The 20,200-nt window shown below is 51.2% G+C and overlaps 1 protein-coding gene across 1 annotated transcript; it reads left to right on the top strand.

Annotated features, from left to right (window-relative positions):
• Nucleotides 1-806: 806 nt before the first annotated feature.
• Nucleotides 807-16,963, top strand: CTSD (cathepsin D). Its single transcript, XM_008922018.4, has 9 exons — nt 807-1,165; nt 1,625-1,778; nt 4,058-4,181; nt 5,806-5,924; nt 9,516-9,715; nt 10,879-11,001; nt 12,181-12,325; nt 13,319-13,417; nt 14,086-16,963. The coding sequence occupies exons 1-9, from the start codon at nt 1,104-1,106 to the stop codon at nt 14,245-14,247; spliced, it is 1,188 nt and encodes a 395-aa protein (XP_008920266.1). The 5' UTR covers nt 807-1,103; the 3' UTR covers nt 14,248-16,963.
• Nucleotides 16,964-20,200: the final 3,237 nt, after the last annotated feature.

Raw genomic sequence — 20,200 nt, 5'->3', positions numbered from 1 at the left:
GCTCATTCCACAGGCTGCTGCTCTCCTGTCCCCAAGACTGCACACAAGCAGAAGCAGAAAAAAAAAGCGCCCCTAGCCCTCAGGACTTGGAAGGAAAAATGTCTGTAAATCCGGTTTCATTTATATTGTTTTTCCGCTGGGTCTCGTGGTTCTGTAAAAGCTCGGTTGGGGCAAACCGGGCAGGGGTTAGCTCTCCCAAGCCAGCACCGTGGCACCTGTAAGCCCTGCCGTGATACCCCGGTGGGGGCAAAGAGCCCATCCCGGTGATCCCTGATGCTCAGTCCTGCAAATGGGGGAGGGGGGGATTGACCGCAGCGTGCTGGTGGTCAGTGCCCTCCCGGCACTGCCACAGTGCATTCTGAGGGGTGGCACATATGGCTTGCCACCCCTCCAGTGCCACCCCAAAAAAAAGCTGTGGCCAAGTTACATGCCCATCTTCCTCAGAAACCCCCAGCTTGGAGGGATGAGTCCCCCCAAACTGGAGGTGTCCTGTGGCCAGGGAGAAGCACGGGGCTTGGGGGGCTGCCACGGACCCCCGGGGCGGGAGGAGCAGAATGAAACCCCCCTGGTGAGTGACCGAGGTCCGAGAGCAGCCTAGGCCTCGTCATGCCCGGCTCGGGAGGGCCCTGCGCTCCGCGGGGCTTGGGGGCCGCCGGCTGGGGAGTGCGTCCCCTCACACCACTCCCCGGGGGGGCGAAAAAAGGCCGGAAAACCTGGAAAGAACAAAAAACCACCCAAGAGGGGGAAGTTAAAGTCAGGGCAGAAGGAGCGCGCGGGGCCGGGCGGGCCCCTCGTGACTGATTTCATGCTGTTTATTCCCGTTTCGCGGGGGCTGAGTCACGGCCCGAGGCGCCGGGGGTCAGCCCGGGGGGGGCCGTGAGGCGGCGCCCCCGGTCCCGCTCCCCGCCCCGCCCCGGCCCGCCCTCACGTGACGCCTCCCGTTGCAATTTTAGACCGTCAGCTGACTCGAGAAATCCCTGGAGAGGGGCCACCGTGCCTACAAAAACAGGGACGGCAGCCCGGGAGCGGCGTCACGGCCTCTCAGCGTCGGGACCCTCCAGCCTCTGACCGCCGTCACCGCCGCCGCCAGCGCCATTGCCGCCATGGGCCCCCGCGGCCTCCTCTTGCTGCTCGCCCTGGCCGGGTCCTCCGCCGCCCTCATCAGGTGAGGCATGGGCGTTCCTCGGGGGCTGCTGAGCCGCCCGGGTGGAGCGGGGACATGAGACAGGCGCCCCCGGTGCTGCTGCAGCCTTGGCCTGCGGGCTTTTCTGGCAGCACTCCCACACGGTGCGGGGGAAGGTCTGGGACCCCCCCCCATGGGGGTTTAAGGGCTGAAGCTCTCCCTGCTCATGGAGGGGCCTCGCTCCAGCTTCCGCTACACCTGGTGACCTTTGGCAGTCACCCCCACCCCTCTCTTCTCCCTACTCCTCCCGGCTTTGGGAAAAGCACTCAGCACAGCACAGCGTGGGGGTCCAGCCCGGGATGCTGGCAGGAGCCCAACCCTCATCCACCTCGTGCTGGCATGTCCCCTGTTTTCAGTAGAGCCCTGCTGCCCCCCCTCTACGGGCCCTCCTCCCTTTACACACACCTGTTTAACAGGTGGGTGTTTGCCTTCCCCACACAGGATCCCCCTGACCAAGTTCGCCTCCATGCGGCGGATTTTGAATGAGGTGGGCAGCGAGATCCCAGATGTGAATGCCCTCACCCAGGTCCTCAAGTTCAAGCTGGGCTTCGCCAATAAGGAGCCCACTCCAGAGATTTTGAAGAACTACATGGATGTGAGTAACAACCCCCTGCCAACCACCCCCTCACTGCAGTGGACCCCAGCACAGTGTCGGGCAGCAGCTGTCACTTCTGGGGGTACCCATCCCAAGGGCGTGGTGGGACTTGCCAGCCTCACTGTCCCACCACAGCTGGGAAGGTAAAGGAGGGAGAGATGTTGGTCTCATAGGACAGATTCATGCACCTCCATGGCTTAGTGGGTGGGTGTCAAAAGGTGCTTCCCATCGTTACTAAATCAAAAATACTAATAATTATAATAATAATGACAACAGCAAACAACCCCCTGCCACCCAAGCAAGAGCATTTCAGTTTGTGACCTATTTCCTTTCCCCTTTGTCAGTAATTAACGACTGTAAATAGGGGCCTGCTCACTTGCAGTCCTTCCTAGCCCATTTGGGTAATACTTTTGGCAAGACAGGGGCATTAAAATCATGCTCCACTCCTTGAGGTGTTGGGGCATAAAAGAGTGAGCATGGGGTAGAGGAAGAAGGCTCAGACTGGAAGCCAGCTTGTTACGGGACTGGGGATGCAGGACCCTTCCTCTCACTATTCTTCATATTCTGTACTGCCTTGGGAAAAGCCACCCTGCACCTCCAATTTCTTCTCAGCAACTTAGGGAGCAAGGGGACCTTCGTGGTGGTGAAAAGAGAAGCGAGATAAAGGGCGTGAAGTTTGCTCTTGCCCAGCTGCCAGACACATGTGGGGTTTACTATTTCTGGGTGCCTCACTGGGTACCTTCACCACTCTTGGCAGAGTAAGATGTGAGCACTGGCTGTCAGAATAAAGCTAGCCTCAGATAGCATTATTTCAGGATATTTCCCCCTGCTTCCCTTCTCCAGGAGCTCTTGTCACCCAGTCAGCACCGTCCTGTGCTGGGAAGGGCCACCGCTGTTTCAGTTGGTGGTGTTGAAAGCCAGGGCACTAGCGGTTGTGTCACGGTGTTGTCTCTTGCAACCACAACTCAGACTGCTTTAGGGAAGGACTGTTCTCCCTTGTCATAGGGCCACCAGCACAACCTGTGGTGGGAGATAAGGAACCTTTGGGTCCTTCCCGGCCTGGCTGAAAAGGCTTTTGCCACTGGAGGAACTCTTGGGACAAAAGGCTCAACCTGCCCTTGACTGCCTCATATGTTCCATGCTAGCCCTGGGACCCTTTGTGGGTCTGTGTATGTGAGGTACAGGGCCCCTGTACGGGGGGTTGATTTTCAAGCCCCAGCAATAATTACAGAAACACTGAAAAACAAGTGCTGCCTCCCCATTTTGGCTAATTGCGAAGGATTGTTAATTACTTGCAAACTAAGTGCACAGGAGGTAAACAGCTTTGATAATCCTGTTTTCTCCCTGCACCTTAATTAAGTGCATGGGGGGTTTGGAAAGGCTACTGGCTGACTTTCCTTACTAGCAGCCTTCTCTCCAGGACTCTGATCCAGCTGCTCACCAGGCATGACACAGCCCTCTGCCTGTTCGGTAGGACTGGGATAAAATAGGTCCATAAAAAATAGGCCCCAAAAAGGGGACTTGCCTGTTATTCCCCGTTCATCCTGTCCTCTGCAGGTAGAGGGATGCCTTGCAAACAGCTCAGCCATTCAGGTTTTTTCCAGTCCCAGCAGAGGTGCAGTCAAATACCTGTGCCAAAGGGACATCTCCCAGACTTTCACCCTGCAGGCCTAAATCCACCTCTGGTGGCGCTGTTGATGCCCTTTGCTCCCACCACTCCTCCAGTCTTGCAGGTCCCATGGCTGAGCAATTGTTTATTCCTCCCCACCCTGGGAACTCACCAGCAAGCGCCAAAAGCCCCGGCAGCTGTACCTCACCTGTGGTGGGCAGAGCTGCTGCTCACTGCAACCCACGGCTCCTTTGTGAACCCACCAGCAAAGCTGCTTCCCAGCCAGTTTCAGCTTTTCAATAATGCAGGTGTTTTGCTTGGCTTCCTTCCATCTTTTTTCTCTTCCTTATAGTGAACTTCATGCTAGCCTGCAGACCTTCCCTCTTCTCTTCTTCCCTGTTTCCGTGTCCCAGATGCCCTCCCCCGCACACACCCATCCCAGTTGTCCCGGATTTATCCTTTTCACACCCACTGTAATGAGTTGTGAACACTGAAGGGGAGCCTCCCTTCCAAAGAACAAAGGCTGGGAGCCCATCAGTGCCAAAAACAAGAGGGGGGGAGTGTCTAGATAAGAGGCTGATCCCCTATTCAACCCTAAGAGATTTTTGGTCTTTAATCCCTGCTTTTAGCCAGCTCCCTCTGCTCATGGCTTCCTTCACCTCCTTTGCAGGCCCAGTATTTCGGCGAAATCGGCATCGGGACCCCCCCTCAGAATTTCACTGTGATCTTTGACACTGGCTCCTCCAACCTCTGGGTGCCATCTGTGCACTGTTCCATAATGGACATCGCCTGCAGTAAGTGTTTACAGGTGCCAAGAACTGCTCAACATCTTCTTCCCTGCAAAATGCAGGTCCTTGCTTTGCAAGAGGAGAAACTGAGGCAGCAACGTGAAAGGGCTTGCCAGAGGCTGATGGGCTCTTTAGGGTTAGAACTGGAAACACAATTCCAGCCTCCTGCACCCATCCTTCATTAGTCCCTTCCTGGGTTTTTTTTTCCCCTTCCAAGTCATCCACACACAGGCCAAATCTTCTCCAACAGCTTTGGCACTGCAGCAGAGGAGCAGCATCGTAGGTTGTGATGTTTCTCCCCAGATTATAGACCAATGCTGCTGTTACCCATTGCGCAAGGCTGACTTTTTTTAAGTCAGCCTCTTGCCAGATCTGATACAAACCGTCCTAGTTTCTGGTTTATTGCTGCACAGAGCATGTGCATGCATGTTTATGGAGTTATAATTAACAAGAGCCAGGTAGGCACAATGAGATGAGAACATCTTAGGGACTACAAGTTTTTTTTGCTCTGTGGCATTCCTATGCAATAAACCTCCGCAGCCGAAGGTGTCAAACCTGGCTATGGCAAAATGTCATTTAAAAGCCACCAGCTGTGCTGCTTAAGCAGAGTGGAGAAACCTGTGGAGTCAACAGATGCAACCATGAAAGGCATTCCACAGTGCTCATTGGGAGTAGGGTGGAAATTTTGACTTTTTCTATGGCCCTGTAGTGCCCAGAGAGGAGACAGATATCCTTTTTGCTTGTGTGAAATGAGATTTAGGACACAGGTAGGGAGGTCCAGACCTGGTCTGTCTTGGGGGTTCCTGATGTGTAGCAGGGAGAAGGTTTCTCAAGGCAGTGGCTTGTGAGGTGCTCGGACCAAAGGGCTCATTTTATGAGTATACAAGGATTTTAACCTCCTGCCAGACTGGGAACCAAACTGGGACCCAGACAGCCTAGCCAGGGAAAGCCCCATCTAGAATGTTGGTTTCTGTACGGCTCAGCTGGTCCTCAGCCAGCATCTGCTCTGCTCAGCAAGCAGTCATGGAGCTGCACTGGCCAACTCGTGACTTGGGAGGAGTCTGTGGAGGAGGAATCTGCCTGGCCGTAAAACCACAGACATCTTACAGCTCCCAATCCATCCAAGAGGAAAAGCAGCTTAGACTAGGGGAAAACCCTTCTCCTCTGCAAATAAAAGAATATTTTGAGCCCTCTCTCTACAAAAAAAAATTAAAAAATTTCAAGTAGTCTTAGTAAAACAAACAGTTAAGTCCATGAGGAGAAAATGCTCATGCCCAGAGCAGGCTGCATTTGAAGCCACCCTAGTTCTCCAGGACATGGAGGGGTACATGTTTTGCTCTGCTAACGCACCCTGTCACACCAGCCAGATAACTGCTAGGCTTTTAATAACCAGTGGCCAAATCCGATTTAACAGCCTGAATTGGATCTGCCCACCTAATTCCCCAGACATTGGAAATGCTTTGTTAAGCAGTCTGGGCTTGGTAAATGCTGGGTTCAGGCCCACCTTCACATCACTGAGTGTCCATTTGTCCGGATAAGCTGGGTGGTGTAGGGTTAGGTATCGGGGAACTGTAGGTATCAAGGAGCACTAATGCTGTGTGTCCCCCTGTGTCCCCCTTCCTGACTGCAGTGCTGCACCACAAGTACGACTCCTCTAAATCCAGCACTTACGTGAAGAATGGCACCTCATTTTCCATCCACTATGGGACAGGGAGCCTTACTGGGTTCCTCAGCGAGGACGTAGTCACGGTGAGTTACAGCCACCCTTGCCCCGAGCTGCCCCAGACTCCGTTTGGTAGAGTACTTGAAGGTGTTTGACTTCAACAGGTCTCCCTCCTTGAGTGTCCTGCTCATATAGAGCATGCTTCAGTGCTGTGTTTCCAAGTGCTTTGAAATGATATGGTGATTATGACTGTGGAGGTGACAATGACCATGGCAGGCAGACAAGGGGGAAGGTATTAATCTGCAAGTCAGCAGGCTGGGAGCAGGGACTGCATGCATGGTGCCCTGCAAACATGGTTTCTGACCATCTCTTCAACCCTCTTCCTCATGACTGTAGAAACTTCTCAGCCCAAGCACGTGCCAGCACCACTGCACAGGCTGCTGGTGGTGCCCAGCTTGTTCCTGGACAGTATCCACACATTAGTGGATGTCCACATGGGCAGCTTCCCAAACACAGGCCAGAAGTTGTCTCTTGACTGCCCCATCCTGGTCTCATGTCAAGAACCGGTGCTCATGTTTGCAAAGGCTGGGTAACACCCTGGGGGGAGGTTCCCCAGCTTGAATTAGCTGGGGTTTTGGTGGTTGCTTCTCAGAGTTTCCTTTTCAGTGAGCAAAGGCTGAGCTTTCTGTCTTGTGAAGGGCAGGTGCCTTTCATAGCTTTCTCCCTCCCAGGTCCAGATGCTTGTTAAGAGTTTGCCAGCTGCTGAACCTCAATGGTGCATGTACTCTCAGATTACTCACTCTCCTGGCAGGGTTAAGAGCATATGTTTGCTTTGCAGGGGGGGAAAGACAAAGCAGAAGTTTTGAATTAAGCACATAAATCTAGGGATTTGGACATTTCTGTGTAGGTTCAGCTGAAAAGTATTGGCTTACCAATTTCATAAGAATCAAAAGAAAAATATCCAAGAGAAGCCTAAGGCATGTGACTCAGACAAGGTGCATTCTTTAGCTCATCCTTATTGCATGAAAATCTCAGTCTAGCCTGGAAGCACCAGCCTTTGGCTCTACAATGCATCCAAAGAGGCAACAAAGTTTGCAAACAGCAAACTTTACTGTCCTTAGAAAGTGTGGGCTGATTTAGGTGCTTTCCAGCTTTAATGCAGGGGCTGAAGTGAATCAGAAGGAAAATTGCAGCATTTTATCTTTTTTTGGTTAGTAATTGTCACCCTAATGCCTGCTTGCTAATTAGCTCTCCACTTCCTGGCAGCTCAGAGTGAGGATTTTGTGCCTGAGTTTGTTTGGGAAGTGGGGATGGCTCTTGGCAAACAGCACAGCTTGTAGCACTTGGTTTCTGTCTGCGCAGAAACAAGAGAAACCTGCCGTGTGTAGCTGAGCAGTGTCAGGCTTGTAGTACGCAGGAGCAAGGGCAGCTCAGAGGGTTGGGGAACTTCAGCTTGGACACTAAGATGTGTCCTCTGATTCACAGCATGCCATAGGCAAGCTCCCAGTCAGGTGCAGTCTGGCAATACAGGCATTGGAAATAGTGTTCAGTGTGACCTACTTGGCTCCAGATATCTCACCAAAAGGTGTTGATTGTCAGGTAGTCCAGAGTCCCTCAGTCCTGAATTTCTTTTTGAGAGGGTGATGAGCTCGCATGAAACGTCCTCTCTCCTTCTGTGGAGGAGCAATGCCCTGTAGCACCACACTGTCCAGAGCTGCTTGCTCTCCCAAGAGCAGCGGGTTCAGGCAGCCGCCCTCTGCTGCTCAGGCATCTCATCCCTTTATTGCAGCCTGACCTTGGGATGTCCTTCAAGGACAGCAGAGGGAATTTGCTGGCCATGGGGCGTGAGGTCTCTCCCATGACTGCAGTGCAGATACACCACACAGGAGATGCCCTTCCTTGCCTCTCCCCTGTGCCTCTGCACCCTGAGCCCTGGTGCCAAGCTGTGCCACAGAGGCCCTCACCTCATAAGTCTATCTTTGCCATCCAGCACTTGCCCACTGCCTGAGGCCCCTAACAAGGAGGTCAGATGAGCTGTGGGGTGCCAACACCTGTCTGCAAAGTCCTGGAGGGCAACCACTACACAGCCATCCACTGATCGTGATTTCCGATTGCTCTGTGTCTGGGCAAGAGCCAGGAGAGCGACAGAGACAAAGATCTGTCACCTGGCAGCAGTGCTCTGCTATAGATGGTCTTGGATTTCTGTCCTGCTGAGGACCAAGCGCAGGCAGGTCTGCTGAGACCCTGTGACTGGGCAGATACCTGCCTCTCCCTTGGGATGTGCAAACAGGGCAATACCCAAACAAATCTGGTGCTCAGTGTTATCAATCCATTGCATTTTACTTTCTTTTAAGTGGAAGCTTTATTGAACTTTCTGAGCTGCTGCAGGACCAGCCCTGCCGAGTGGTGGCTTTTGTAAACCTGCAGCAAACAACTGGAGCACTCGCCACGTGCCAGCGAGCGGATGCATTGCTGTACTCTTTCACCCCACATCCTGCCCTGTGGCTTTCAGCTTTTGCAAGGCTCGATCACCCTTTCCTAGTGCAATCCTCCAATACCATTAAAGGCAGCGCTGCCATCCCAGCCTTGCAGTGTCTAGCCCTGAGGGTATATTAGTAATTTACAGGGATCGTTATCTGCCATCAGGTAGGAGAGGCCAGCTTGTCAGTCCAGCCTGGTTCACTACAGGGCTGCCGGCTGCAGGCTGAGAGGCTGAAATTGTCCTAGCATGGATGCTAAAATTGCCTGTGGTCAGCCAGAAACTCACAAACCTCCTGAACTGCTCGAGCCAGGAGCCAGCAGATGCATTCTGCTCCTCATCAGCAGAGCTGTCCTGCTTTCTGCAATCTTCTTTCTGGGGATCTGCCCTTGCAAGTCGTTTCAGCTTTCCAGTGGGGAATGCCAGTCCTTCTCATGGCTGGCAAAAGCGGTGACCTTTGAATTCTCAGTACTCCACTTGCTATTTTTGTGCTTTGGGCTCAACCTCGCTTTCTTGGCTGGTCTTCTTCCTGCCACGGGAGGTCTCTGCAGGGTGGTGGCTCTTACAAGAGATGCAGCAATATCCTGGGGATATTTCTTACGTAGAGGAGATCATAGGGGTTATGGGCAGAGGTGAGAGGGATTTGTGCTCCCAACCGCTGATGGGTGCAGCACACCAGGAGGCAGGATACAGAGATGACTTAGAAGATGTCCAGGGTGGGGAAGAGGATTAAAGATGCAGCACAAGAGCTTTTCAGACTGGGAGGAAATGATGAAGTAGGTGATAGGGGAAGGGATGTAGGGGGGACAAAGTGATATGGATCCCTCTGTGCAAAGAGGAGGAGCTGCAGAATGGCATGGCCAGTGCTGGGACCCAGGAAAAGGCTAAAAGGGCTGAGTGAGGTGGGCGAAGAGCAAAGGAAGGCTCCTGCCCTTAAAGGTGTGCTGAGCCTTGCAGGGACTCAGGAGGTTCCGCTGTGCAGCCAGAGTTGCCTGTCTCTTCCCCTGACAAGGGTGGTACTGGGGTATCTGTTTTTGGCAGCTGCCTACAAATGCAACAGTGAAATCAGGCAGGAGTGTGGCAGCACACTGAGGGACACACTACAGCCTGTGTTCAGTGAGATACCATTACCACCCTGGTCCCCTGTGTCAGTTTTCTTTACAGTCTGCTTTTCCCTTCCTTCCCCATCTCCCCGCAGCTCGGTAACTTGAAAATCAAGCATCAGACCTTTGGGGAGGCCGTGAAGCAGCCAGGCATGACATTCATCGCTGCCAAGTTTGACGGCATCCTGGGCATGGCATTCCCAAGGATCTCTGTGGACCAGGTCGTCCCTTTCTTTGATAACATCATGAAACAGAAGCTGATCGAGAAAAATGTGTTCTCTTTCTACCTGAACAGGTAGTGTTGGATTTGGTGGATTTGGCAGTACTCCACTTGCCCTCTCATTGTGAGGGCAAGCCAAGAGGGCTCTTCTCTGTCTCCCAATAGTACCTTTTGTCATCTGCTATTTTACACTCTGGGCAGCACTTCCTAGTTGTGTAAGCTTCAGCAAGTTCTGCTTGCAGGAGCAGTCAGGCCAAAATCTCTTCTGTTTACTGCTTTGGAGTAACAAGAAGGGAAGTAGAAATGTAGCTATTTTACTGATAAAAATCTGGGTAGATCTGCAACCAGTTTTTTTTAACAGATGAAGAGAAAAGATGATTCCAGAGGGAAGAGAAAAAAAAATAAACAGGACTGCGATCATGAAATTGCACGCTGCTTGTGCAGTCCCCTTTAGAGGGGTAAACACTGCCCCAGTCTGCTGCTAAAATCCCTAAGCCACATGGCCATCCCCCAAGCAAGTGTGCCCCCCACCAGTCTTCACTAATGATGGGGCTAATGTTCTCTCTCACCCTCTGGGAAATAATCTGCAGCTTTTAGCACCTTCCCACCCACTGCTGCTCCCCCCAGGACACCCCATCACCCTCCTGTCACTGCAGCAGGGACTCTGAACTACTTCAGCTCAAAAAGTAGCACGTCAGGAGTGGGGAGGGCAGAGAGAGCTGCTGCTGGCTGTTCAAGCACCAGCCCTCCCCCATCACCATATTTCTTCCCATCTGCTTGGCAGTGAGCTTCTATCTGATGGTAACCTTGAGAATTCACTCCAAGGCTGCTGGTTGGCACAGCGTCAAGTGCAGATAACCTAACCCTGCATCAGCCTTGTCCAGCCCTGCACAGGCACTTTTTACAAGCAGATATTTGGGGGATCCTTGTGTCAGTGCTCAATTTCCCTTTGCCATCCCCCTTCTCTGCCACGAGTTTCATCAGGTATCTGTGAGAAAGCACTAGGGGAAAAGCTTCAGGATGCTTTAGACCAAAATATTCCCGTTTCCCCAGCCCAGTCTATCTCACAGTATCTGTCCTTCTGTTGACATAACACAGCTCAATGTAAGTTGTCCATCTCCAGTGCTGCTAAGGCTGTGCTTCACTCCCAAGCATCCCAGCATGTATTTTGGAGTCACGTTAAGGGGGGTTTTCTCACCCTACCTCTGATGTTCACAGGTTTGGGTGTTGTTTTTCAGAGACCCCAGTGCTCAGCCCGGTGGTGAGCTGCTCCTGGGAGGGACCGATCCCAAGTATTACACCGGCGAGTTCAACTGGATGAATGTCACGCGCAAGGCTTACTGGCAGATCCACATGGACTCGTAAGTTCCCCTCTCCACCAGACTACATTCGTGTGGTCACGTGTGCAGACAGCACATGCCTGGGGCGGGGCTGAGATCCCCCCAGAAGGAATCATCTCTATCCCTGCAACACATCCACACCAAAAAAAGCAGATTAAAATCCCAACCTGGGTTGTTTGTCGCTGGGAGGAGAGGCAGAAGCCATAAGGAGGTGTTCTTCAAAATCTGTTCCTTTTTTTTTTATGGCTTGACCCTTAAAAACACCTACTGCGTCCCTGCAAAGTGGGGGAAAAACACCAGTGTGTCCTCCTTGCAGGCAGGGCGAACCTCGTGTTAAACCCCAGTTTTGCTCAGCTTTTAGCAAGGCCTGAGCTGCCTGGCTCACTTGCAGACAGCTCCAGAGGAGCAGGATGAGGCCGCAGGAAGCCAGCCCTTGACTGAAGGGCACGGCGCAGCAATCAGCGCGCATTGTTGGAGGCAGAGGGGAGGAGAGCAGGCTGAGCTGCCGTCTGCCAGCCTCGCGGTCTATTCTGAGCTTTCCCACGTGATGGGAACTTAAAAGTGGCCTGTGATCAGAGTGTGTCCTTTTTGCTGGGAATCGCATCCCTCCCCAGCGCAGGGTTTTAGTTCTCGTTTTCCCCCAGCCCTGCTGCGTTGGCAGAGTGTGGCAGACCCTTGGCTGGAAGGCTTTGTTTGTCTGCACTGCTGTGAAATGTGATGCGGGTGAGGAAGCCAAGCAGCTCCTGTCATGCCTCTTCTTTGTATAGGAACCCTTCCCTTGCCCACGGTTGTTACACCACCCCTTTAACCCTTTGGTTTTTGCGGTAGCACAAGCCATACAAGTCCATAATGCATTGCCCTTAGCCCGCTCCCTTATCCATCAGCTGCGGTGCTTGTTCTGGAGTGTGGGTAGCAGGCACAGTGCGCAGGAAGTGGTCCAGACTCTCTGCAGAAATGCAGCAACACCTCAAGGCACCTGCTCAATCATGAGGGAATGACAGGGAGCCAGGGGGTCTGTGCACTGAGTTGGTGCTGCATCAGTATTTCTGGGCATCTGTCCTTCCTGGGTGTCTGTCACAGGTCTCCCTTGTGTGCCTGTGTACTTCCTGGGCTCAGCCATCAACTCTTTGCCTGCTGCTTCCTGCAGCCTTCAGTGGAAGGCCTCTAAGGATTGTCTTCTGCCTGGGCATCTCTCCCCAGGTTGCAGGTTGGCAACGGGACAACTGTGTGCGACGGAGGCTGCGAGGCCATTGTGGACACGGGAACCTCACTCATCACTGGCCCTAAAACAGAAGTGAAGCAGATACAGAAAGCCATCGGTGCAAAACCACTCATCAAAGGCGAGGTGAGGCCAGACTGACAATGTAGGTATCTATGGCCACCATAGCATCTGCTCTTACACCCTACTTTGAACCCAGATGCTTGTTGAGATGCAAGTCTTCTGCTCCCTTTGATCTCCATTCCCAGCCTATGCTCCTGGAAAAGTCTCTGGCACAGCAGGGACTCCTTCATCTTTTGACCCTGGGTACCATTCACCACTCTGCTCATGCTCATGGTAGAAGGCCTGGGTCCCATGAACTTTTGGAGACTTTGGGTCACCTCTGCCACCCATCTCTGGGAGGTGGAAGAGAAGGGGTCTGAGTTGCAGCCAAGGCCAAGGATTCACATTAATGTGAGTCCAGAGACGCTTTAATACAAGTATATTTACTGCAAATGACAACCCTTTGCTGCAAAGTTTTTAACCATCAGAGCTAATCTCACAAGGTTATCTCTCCTCCCTGAAATTGTGGAAGAACATGGATTATAAAGGCCCTCTAGAAAAAATGCCCTGCTCTGAAACCCCTCACAAATCACAGAGCCATGAGCACTTGTAAGGCATTTCTGCAGTGTCAGAGACCCCATGCTGCAGCAACAGCTGGCTTAGGCCTGCCATCATCCCCAGGACTTGCCAGTGTTAATGGAACTGGCTTTATCTGTTCATTACATCTTGAGTCCCTATGTATGTCTGTAGGCTGTATTGAGCCACAGCTGCCTCTCCTGTGGTAAAGACCCCCAGCTGTGCCACATCGGCTGTTGCACCCTGGGGCTCAGCAGAGCCAAAAGCTGAATCCAACATTCTTTGGCTCCATCTCTATCCATAATGTCCTCTGGCCCCTCAGCTTGCAGCCCTAGGCAAGGAGCAGCCTACTTAACCCAGCTCAAGCTTCTCCTGTACCCCGAGATGAGCTGGGTTTGGGGAAAGCCACAGCAAAGATATGACTGTGCCCAAGAAAGACTGTGCCCTTTCCTGAGAGAGCGTGGGAGCTCCCATCTAAAGCCTTTATTGTTGCCATTTCAGTACCTGGTCCCCTGTGATAAAGTGCCAACACTGCCTATCATCACAATAACACTAGGAGGGAAGCCCTACGATCTCACAGGAGAGCAGTATATCCTCCAGGTATGTCCAGGCAGCTTTTGCCAGACTTATGCTTCTCCCCCAAGGCCTGACTTTTGCCTCTGCTGCTCAAACCTCAGCCATGAAATCCAAAACACAAGAGCAGCCAAAGCAGTTCTGGTCCTTGGGAAAAAGTCTGAAAGATTGGTGTGTTGGGGTGGTGGCACAGATGATGGACGCAGGCAACCTCACCAAAGTCTCTCAGGGATGAGACCCCATGCATAATTCTCATGAGGGATGGTAGGATGGGAGAGGAAGGGGTGGCAGGCTGTTGCATCACCTTATACAAACATTTAGCTCTTTCCTGCTGGATTGTGGTGCCATGAGGCCAGTCTTGTCATAGCAGAAGCCACCAGCCTGTTGTTTAAGCCATCAGAATCAACTTGCAAGGACCATCTTGCAGACACTTTCACCAATGTCTCTAATTCAGAGCTGTGTGGGCTGGGAGGTTTATGGTCACATGCAGCTTTACTCGATGCTTTAGTGCTTAAGGGAGGGAGAGCTGGGTTTGGAGCCATAGGAGCCGCAGGCTGCGAGTTACTTTTGCAATCTTGGATCTCAGGCTGGGAGAGGCTGAAGCGAAGCCATCCTTGCAGGTGTTCTTGCCAAGCCTGCAAGGTTGAGGGAAGGGAACAGCCTGCTCAGATTGAAGCTCTTGTTCTTCTATCTAGGTTTCTTCAGGAGGACAGACCGTGTGCATGAGTGGCTTTTCAGGCCTGGACATCCCACCCCCTGGGGGCCCACTCTGGATCCTGGGAGATGTCTTCATTGGTCCCTACTACACTGTCTTTGACCGTGATAACAACTCTGTTGGCTTTGCCAAAAGTGCCTAAACACATGACCCCCACTGCCTCTACCACACACACACTTACACACACACACACACACACACGGGAGCTGTAGAGAAAGGTTACCAGTATTAGAAACCCAGTGAGTGGAATGGGATAAAAAAAAAAAGAAATGGAACTAGATTTAAAATTACATGGAAAATAGTCATTAGTGCCCTGCTAGCTACTTTTTCCACTCCATTGAGTAAGTGGTGCTGAGAGGTCTCTAGCTGACAACTCCAACTGGAGTAGTCCCTTGCTTTACTGCTCGGTCTTCCAGTAGTTCTTTTTCAGAATGATTCTCAGAGCTGAGTGAGGCCCTCTCACCTCTCCCAGCACTGGTGTCTTTCCTTGGGGAGGGGCAGCTGGCTGGAGCCAGCCCCTGGTACCTCTGTTCCTGCAGAGAGGCTGTGCTGCTGCTCTTGGGTTTGAGCTTCTGTGCTGGGGGAGAGGGATAGGGAAAGCTGTACAACACATTATTTCTTGTTTTTTCACTCATGAAGTGGGGGAGTGGACGATGGGGGAGAATCTGTCTTTATGACCCCTCCCCAACAGGTTGAGGCAGTGACCAGTAGGTCATTTCTCAAGGGTTTGTGCTGGCTTGGTCCTAGGAGAGCATGTCCTGGGCTGGAGCAATGGGGGAATCATGGTAGCGTGCCCAAGAGATGAGTTTCAGAGCTCAAGAGCTCTTGTGGTGTGTTTTGTTTATGGATGGCACTAGTGAGAGAGCTGGCAGGCATGGTGTCCATGTGCCTGACCTAACAGGGTAAGGATTTGTAGGGGATCTCTAGCCAGTGGGAGTTCCTGGGCAGTGTGATTATTAAGGGGGTCAAGATAGGTTTTAATAGAGGTTATTTGAATTAAGGGCCATGAATTCAGCCTTCTGCTGAGCAAAGTTATGTGACACAAGTTCTCTGAAGTTTGGTGAACTTCTCCCAGGTTCCCCAAAAAGCAATTCTTCCTAGCGTCATCCACAACCAGTGAGTTGAGAATAATGTTTCCTAAAGCAACTAAGTGACCTACAAGCTGAAATCATACTGATAAAATCTGTACCTGTTTGTCAGTCACGTAAGAACTTTTGGAAACATGATTCACAGCATTTTCAAACTGCACAAAACCCAAGAGACAGTTGGCAGAGCCAGCAAGGCTCCTGGGCAGGAGCGTGCTCTGGCAGCTGCTGGACTTGGATTTGCTTTTAACACCCTCTGTACCTGCTTTCTGCTTTACTAGTGCTGGTGAGTTCTGTTCATGTCCACCCTGTGTTGCAGATGGAGCGAGGCACAATCCTGCTTTGGAGAGGTTGTAGCTGATTTAGCTGTGCTCACAGATCCTCCCAGAGAGCTGAGACCTGCGCTTATGGAGCCACTTGCTTCACTGGGCTGGCGTCAGTAGGCAAACACTGGTGAAGCTGGGAGGATGATAAAGTGAGTTCTAAGCAGTACCGGGAAGCAGAAAAGAGCCTGCCAAGAATCCCAGCCCCTGTGCTAGGAGTAAAAGGCTCTCTTTATTTTCCCAGTGTGCTGGATCAGGTCCTAAAGTTAGGGAGTGGCAGCAGGTGAGGGGCAAAGCTGAGTGTGGCAACAGGAGCAGATCAGCAACAGCCATGACCCCAGACAAGGCTAAACAGACAGCAAAATCCTGACTACCCAAAATTCACTGATAATCCTGCCAGCAGTACTGGTGGGGCCAAGGAATTTTCCAAGAAAGGTCTTTGGGCAGTGAGTGAATAGATGGTTTTGCTTGGTGAAGTGCATATACATCATGCCCAGTACTGAATTCACCATGAGCATCAGAGGCACAGATGGGGAAGAAGTCCTGAGGTGAGTGGTGGGAGCACAGAGCCTGCAGGTCCCCTGTCCCTGTGTGCTGCAGCTGATAAGTTTGGCATTATAACTATGCCTTGCCTTGGAGGCATTTGACGTGGAGACTGGGACAGACATGGGCACACTAGGGACATTGTCTCCTGTATCCCCAGATGTGACAAATGCTGCTCCCAAAGTTTTTTTTTCTGCCTGGTCATAATCTTCATCTGGAACCCTGTGTCTGAACACCAAAGAACATCTGTTGCAGACTGGCCAGAGAACAGTAGCATGTTACCAAAAGAAAAAAAAATAATCTTCAATAGGTACTCCAAACTCAGCAGATACTCAGCATCTCTCCAGAGATTCTCAGTTTCTCACCAGTTAACTGCCCAAAGCTTCTCCAAGTCCTGCTACATCGTTTCCCAGCCGCAGGATTTCTTCAGTGTGGCAAGATGGCCTCTCAGGTACCCGCTGATCAGACCTGATGTGAGGGGGAGGCTTGACGTGGACCTGGCAGTGGGCTTTGAATGTCTGCAGCATCAGATTTAAGCAGGACATGCAGCACAGCCCCAGACCCAGCCATTGGGCCGTGGCTGTGCTGGGTGTGTGGTGCCTTAGGCCGTCTGTATTGTACCTCTGCAGTGACTCCAGACCGGGGTGGTGGCGGTCGGCAGGCGGGCAGGAGGCTGCTGCCTGGGGAAAGAGCGTGGTCCAGAGCTATGCCCTGAGTGACAGGATAGGCTGGAGGACCAGTTCACTGCAGTGTTTCCTGAGTGGGTCTCCTCCCCTTGTTCTTTTATTTGCATTTTTAAACCAAACTCTGTAATCGTGTGACTGGGTTTTTTTAAATTAATTTGCTGTCAGAATTATTGTCTCTTCATAGAAAATTGAAAATAAAATAACAGTATTTTCCCCCTTAACTCTGAGAATGGTCTTTCATTAAGCAGTTTGAGATGCCAGTCTCTTTGTCAGTGTCCAGAGACTGTGTCTCCCCAACCTGTTGTCCCTGGACATCTGGTCTCCCACTTGAGTGGACTCATGCATGTTTCAGAAGGGCTCCTTCCCTTCTCTCTGATAAGGGAACATGCTGGGAGCCTGTTGGATTTGTCTTGTTCAGTGGATTAAAACAACCCAGCCTTTGCAGGGTGACATAACAGTGTCACCTGCCTGACCCAGCGCCACCAGGGCAGCAGGCACTTCTAGCATCCTTGCTAGCCTATGGCCTTCTGGGGCCTCACCTCCCTAGCTGAGCATTGCCAAGGGTAGTCCACCAACAGGGAACTCAGGCTGTCCCCTGGTCTTCTGGGCCAGTTAGAACAAGCTCCTGCTTGACTTAGGATGTAGAGTGGTCCTGTAGCAGCCAAAGTAGAACTTCAGTTTCTAAGTCTGGCCTAAAAAGGTGTAAAATCTGGGGAAGTCCCAGAACCCAGTGACGAAGAACATGGTATGGGGGTTTTTTCCCAATGCAGGAAAAATCCACCCTTCTTGCCTGGCTGTGTAATTTTTAGTCCTAGCACTGCTGTATGGGAGCTGGAGACTCTGATGCAGAATAAAGGCCCCATGTGCCAGGTGGAAGATAAGAGCTAATCCCTACTTTGAAAAAAGCATCATCTACATAAGCAAGATGATGCAGCCAAGTCCCATCCCATCTTCTGAGCACAGATCTAAGCAACAGAGAGCTTAGCTGATTTCCCCACGAGCACATCCCGAGCCTCTGTTCCCCTAGGATGCCTAAATACCCAAATCATCTGTTCTCCTGCGTTAAAGAGATGGATTTAACCCAAAAGGGCTAGCTAGGTCCTGAAAACCAATCATGCAGCCCACCGTTCCTCAATAGCCCAAGGGGAGAACAAGTCATCCGCTGCCAAATATTTATTGACAGGAATACAAGGGCGCTGTTTCCGGGCGCTGGGGGGATTGTGTCTAAGCCTTCAGTCATATTGTGGGTACTGAGCATTACATCTCACTGGGAACAATCACAGGCTTGATCTTGGCCAAGAGCTGGAGAAGCCAAGAGCCAGAATTGCCCACCCATGTTTTTTCAGCAGGGAGCAGAGCACACCCCACCCCAGGAGCAGCCTGCATGCAGCCCCACAGTATCTTGACCAGCAAATCCTCAGGTTTACACCAGCCCCACCCCCGTTTACTGCACCATCTCTGCAGAACTTGGTGCACATGGCAATTTGATAACTCACTCTTTATTAAATGTCTCCACTGATGCAAAGAAGATAAAATTTTTCATTACAAATACCCTTGAGTAGCAGGATGCTTGGCCTGACCCTCAGGGCTGTCTTCATGAGCCTGATCCTTCTCCAAGCAACACTGCTCAGGGCTTTACCAAAAGCCCACTAACACGAGAACCTTGTTTATGGAGTTGACTTGTTCATCTGGTTGGCTCAGCAATTTGTTCATTTGGGAAACTATTTTTATTCATCATGAATGACTAAACACGTTGTTTTGGGGGCTGGTGGCTTTTCCTTTTTCCGCTCTTTCTTGGATTTATTTATTTTTAGGTTTCTTTGGGAGGGAAGAGAAGCCGAGTGCAGACTGAAAGCTCAGAGAACGGGAGACAGAGATCAAGGGAGAGTGAGAAGATGAGATTTACCCCTCTGAGTCTCAGGCCACCTTACTGCTTATGGAACTTATCAACCTATTGAGGAATTTTATAGGGGTAATTCAGGAGGCTGTGGAAAAGAAACAACCAGGGTCAGGTTCTGCTAATGGTTTTCTGAAGCACTTGAGTAGGATTTGAGATGCAAGACTTTCTCACGGGTCTTACAGTGCTTGGTTATGCTACAGCCGACATGTCTGTAACACGATTACAGGAGAATTGCTTTGGGGCAGGAAACATCTTTCCGTTCTGTTTGTCCTATGCTTAGCACCAGGGAATGCCAGCCTTGATGCCATAGTAATGCAGGCAATTATTCATACTCACCTTTTATTTGAAAGAAAAGTAGTCCTAGACCATATGGTTGAGGACTTGCATGCATGACCTTTAAAGACCCCAGAAAATTGAAGGAGGGTTAATATAATACAGAATGTTGTGGGGGTTTATTCCTTGTGTCATTATTTTTTATTCCAGTTTCCTTATTTTGAAGGGTCACATGAATGGTTTTTGAACTGATGATGCTGCCTATATGCTGTTTTGATTCACATAATAAACCTCTCACCGCTTGCAGTTGACATGGAGAAAGATGATGAATCACCCACCCAAAGACCAAAAAGTGCTCTGCAAACTGTAGGGATGACCTGGTACCCAGAGAAGAGAAAAAGCAGCCATCCAACCTCCCTGACCTTTCAGTCTTATTCATACCAGAGAATGTGTCCACCTCTGTTGATCTCACATTCCTCTACACCACCCTGCTGCCTCCTCTTGCCTGCTCCAGACCCCCTTTGACCTTTTTCTCTGCTCACCCTCCATCTCAGCCTGACATTAAGAGGAGAAGCTCTACCTACACAACTTTCCCCAGACAAATGAATAGCAGACTCCTCAGTAGCTCCCATGGAAGGCAGCCTTCTGCATCCAAGGGGTTTCATTGTTCCTCCTGAGCCTGCAGGAAGGATACTCTGCACGGTTGCAGGTTGCCTGGGTTTGTCCAAGTCATCCAGAAAAGCTGACGACAGCTGCCTATGGCTCTGCCTCTCCTGCAAACCTCCTAATCCCACAGGAACATCGCTTTCACCCCAGCACTGTTTCTGTTTCTCAGCAGCTTCTTGGAGAGAGTCCTGAATCTCATCACAGGCAGTCGTAGCCCTAATAAAACCATTTTCACTTTAGCAGAACCCAATGCCATTCCAGCAGCAATAAATTCTGAACTTGTTTTAACTAATGTGGGCACCTTCAGAAGGATAAACTGGTCTTGTGGAAACTGGACCCCCTCCAGCCTCAGAGAGCTGTGGATGCACAAGAAGTTCCCCCACCTCATACCAACCCACAGGGATGAGCACGGGATGGGTGCCCCTATGCTGGTGCTAAACCTGCCTGTGAACAGCCAAATGAATTACCATCCTTATTTCTTAGCTCAGCACTTTGTGGGTAGGCTTAAGGCATTTCCAGAGGATTTCCCTTCCCCTGCAGTTTCTGCTCACACAAACTTTTATTTTACCCACCCTACTTCCAGTACTCTGGGGATTTCTCTGCTATCCTTCCCCAGCAC

This window comes from Manacus vitellinus, unplaced genomic scaffold, assembly GCF_001715985.3.
Source record: "Manacus vitellinus isolate BGI_N305 unplaced genomic scaffold, ASM171598v3 scaffold_30_pilon, whole genome shotgun sequence".
Taxonomy (NCBI): Eukaryota; Metazoa; Chordata; class Aves; order Passeriformes; family Pipridae; genus Manacus; species Manacus vitellinus.
Note: the sequence above shows the minus strand (reverse complement) of the source record. Positions and strands in the feature narration are given on the sequence as shown.

Coding starts and splice junctions, on each gene's coding strand:
- CTSD (XM_008922018.4), top strand. CDS start 1,104: ATGGGCCCCCGCGGCCTCCTCTTGCTGCTCGCCCTGGCCGGGTCCTCC. Junction 4,182..5,805: donor CATAATGGACATCGCCTGCA/GTAAGTGTTTAC, acceptor TCCTGACTGCAG/TGCTGCACCACAAGTACGAC. Junction 5,925..9,515: donor TCAGCGAGGACGTAGTCACG/GTGAGTTACAGC, acceptor ATCTCCCCGCAG/CTCGGTAACTTGAAAATCAA.